A 2251-nucleotide genomic window follows, 5' to 3' on the forward strand; every position below is an offset into this window, starting at 1 on the left:
TACCTTGGTTGCAGGCACATCCCCAGTAGGGGGTGAGCAGGAGGCAGCTGATCAATGTTTCTCTCTCATCGATGTTTCTAACTCTCTATCCCTCTCCCTTCCTCTCTGTAAAAAAAATCAATAAAATATATTTTAAAGTCCATGTAGGAAGATGAAAAAGCAAGAAGAAATAAAAACCAATTAAATTTCCATTAGAATAAGTAAACATTATTTATTATGGACCAAGTATAAATTATTATTCTATATAAAGATCATTACTAATCAGCAGTGAGCTTTGTAAGATCATCTCTACTGTCCTTTTTATTTACTGAATCCAACAAGGCTGCTCTTATTTTAACATTTTTCTTGGACTAAGTATTAATAAAAAATATATCTAGTGAAGATAAAATGTAGTTAGATGTTTTCAAAGATTCTGTTCTTGCTCTCTCCCCCACCTTATCTCCCCACACCACAGGGATAAAGCTCCTTATATATACTAGTATTACCACTACTTCTCTTGGCGGAACAAAAACACAATACAAGGATACTAGAAATATCTGGTTCTTTTTAATCAGCTATTGATGGAATAATAAAATAAATTTAAGTGGCACCTAATTTAACATTCAAGATAGTTCACTGAAAGATCATCTACAACACAATATGTTAAGCCTAATTGTTAAAATAACACCTCTTTTTTATTTTTTTCCTAAGAAAAGAGAAATAAAGGCATAACCAACAATTTGGGTTCATTTGGACACTTACAGATTATTTTGTAGGCATACTGGCAGGCACAATGTTGAAAAAACAATGCACTAGATTTAAAAATAATGGTAAGATAAAACAGGAGACCAATTCATTTCAGATTTAATATCTGATATTAAAGAAAATATTCACTAAATATCACAATAGATCTTTTAATGACTATTTTTTAACATTAAGAGTATTGTATTAGCGAACACCTTATCTTTGAACATTTGTTCAATGTATTAAATAATTTATAGAGAGAAATAAGTTTTGTGTTCTGTACAAATTAAAGGACCCATGAATAAATCGCCCTCCCCCAGCCAAAGCTCGAATTCGCAATGGTCTCAGCAGAAAATAAACAGTTCACAATTTAAACAGAATTCATAGCATTACAAAAGTTTACAGAACTCCTCTCTTATCATTTTTTCTAACAGCAAAGATTACAATGACAGAACTGAAAGATCAGAATGTAAAAATATTTGTGCAAAACTGCATTAATTGTTCTTACCATTTAATAGAGGTAAAACCTATAAACACACAAGGACGATAATAAAGAAAAACTACATTGAAAATCATTCTATTTTGGGTTTCAAACAACATGGATTATACTATTACTAAACATTAAAGAAAATGTGGCACCATGAGCAGCAGGAGCAACAGATGATTCCGGCAGTTGTGCCAGCCAAGGACGCTGACACTGGAATATGCCGAAGCTTACCTCCCCACCAGCCATCCATCTTCAAGACTGGAAACAACTATAGGGCTTACACCTCACATCAATGTCTTTATTCTTGAAAGTTGTAGATCATAATGACATAGTTAAGAAAGTCCTTTCCCCCTTCTCAAGGAGTGCTTCTTGTGTCACTGGAAATCCTTAGAAGAGTTGAATCATAGACTCTCTGGACTTCCCTACACCAATCCATTTAACTGAGAGAGGAAAATAAAGTATAAGAATTGTATTAATTCATTTATAATGTTGAATCTGGGATGAAGAGACCCCCTCTCCCCCCACTTTTCTCATTGTCACCATTTAACTTTGCTCTAGGTGCCTTTCGTTACCTTTTGTTCCATTCTGGAGCAGACTGTGCCAATTTCTAAACCATTAGAATGTGCAGGTGAGATCCAGCACCGAGTAGTTTACTTTAACGTTTCCTGTTTTAATGCACAATATTTACAATTCCTCAATTCCTAATCATTAGGATAAAAAATATTGGCCCAAACCAGCAGAGACCTAAAGAACCTTTGATTAAGTTCCTAATAACTAGAAAAGATAAGCCCCTTTGATGAATGGATGATGCTAAGATGATACTGAAGTGTCACAGTACCTTTTATATCTCATAAAAGTAGAACTTTCCGGAAGAGAACACTGTGTTAACTAGCACAGCCTTAGGAATTGCCTACTGTACCAGCCTACGGACATCTCTAATCACCTGCAGCTCCTGGGCAAATCTTTGATTTTACAGAATCATTGTTAAATTCGTTGTTTATATTTCAAACAATGTTGACTCAGGGTGAGTTGACTGAATTT

At 34.3% G+C, this 2251-nt stretch overlaps 1 protein-coding gene across 1 annotated transcript in view; it reads right to left on the reverse strand.

Moving 5' to 3' along the window:
* Positions 1–524: 524 nt before the first annotated feature.
* Positions 525–2251, reverse strand: part of ADSS (adenylosuccinate synthase) — a 35137-nt gene continuing 33410 nt past the window's right edge. The window contains 1 exon segment of the mRNA XM_006109820.3: positions 525–1650. Within this exon segment, the coding sequence (XP_006109882.2) occupies positions 1598–1650 (53 nt within the window). The 3' untranslated portion in view covers positions 525–1597.

Source organism: Myotis lucifugus, unplaced genomic scaffold, assembly GCF_000147115.1.
Source record: "Myotis lucifugus unplaced genomic scaffold, Myoluc2.0 scaffold_579, whole genome shotgun sequence".
Lineage (NCBI taxonomy): Eukaryota > Metazoa > Chordata > Mammalia > Chiroptera > Vespertilionidae > Myotis > Myotis lucifugus.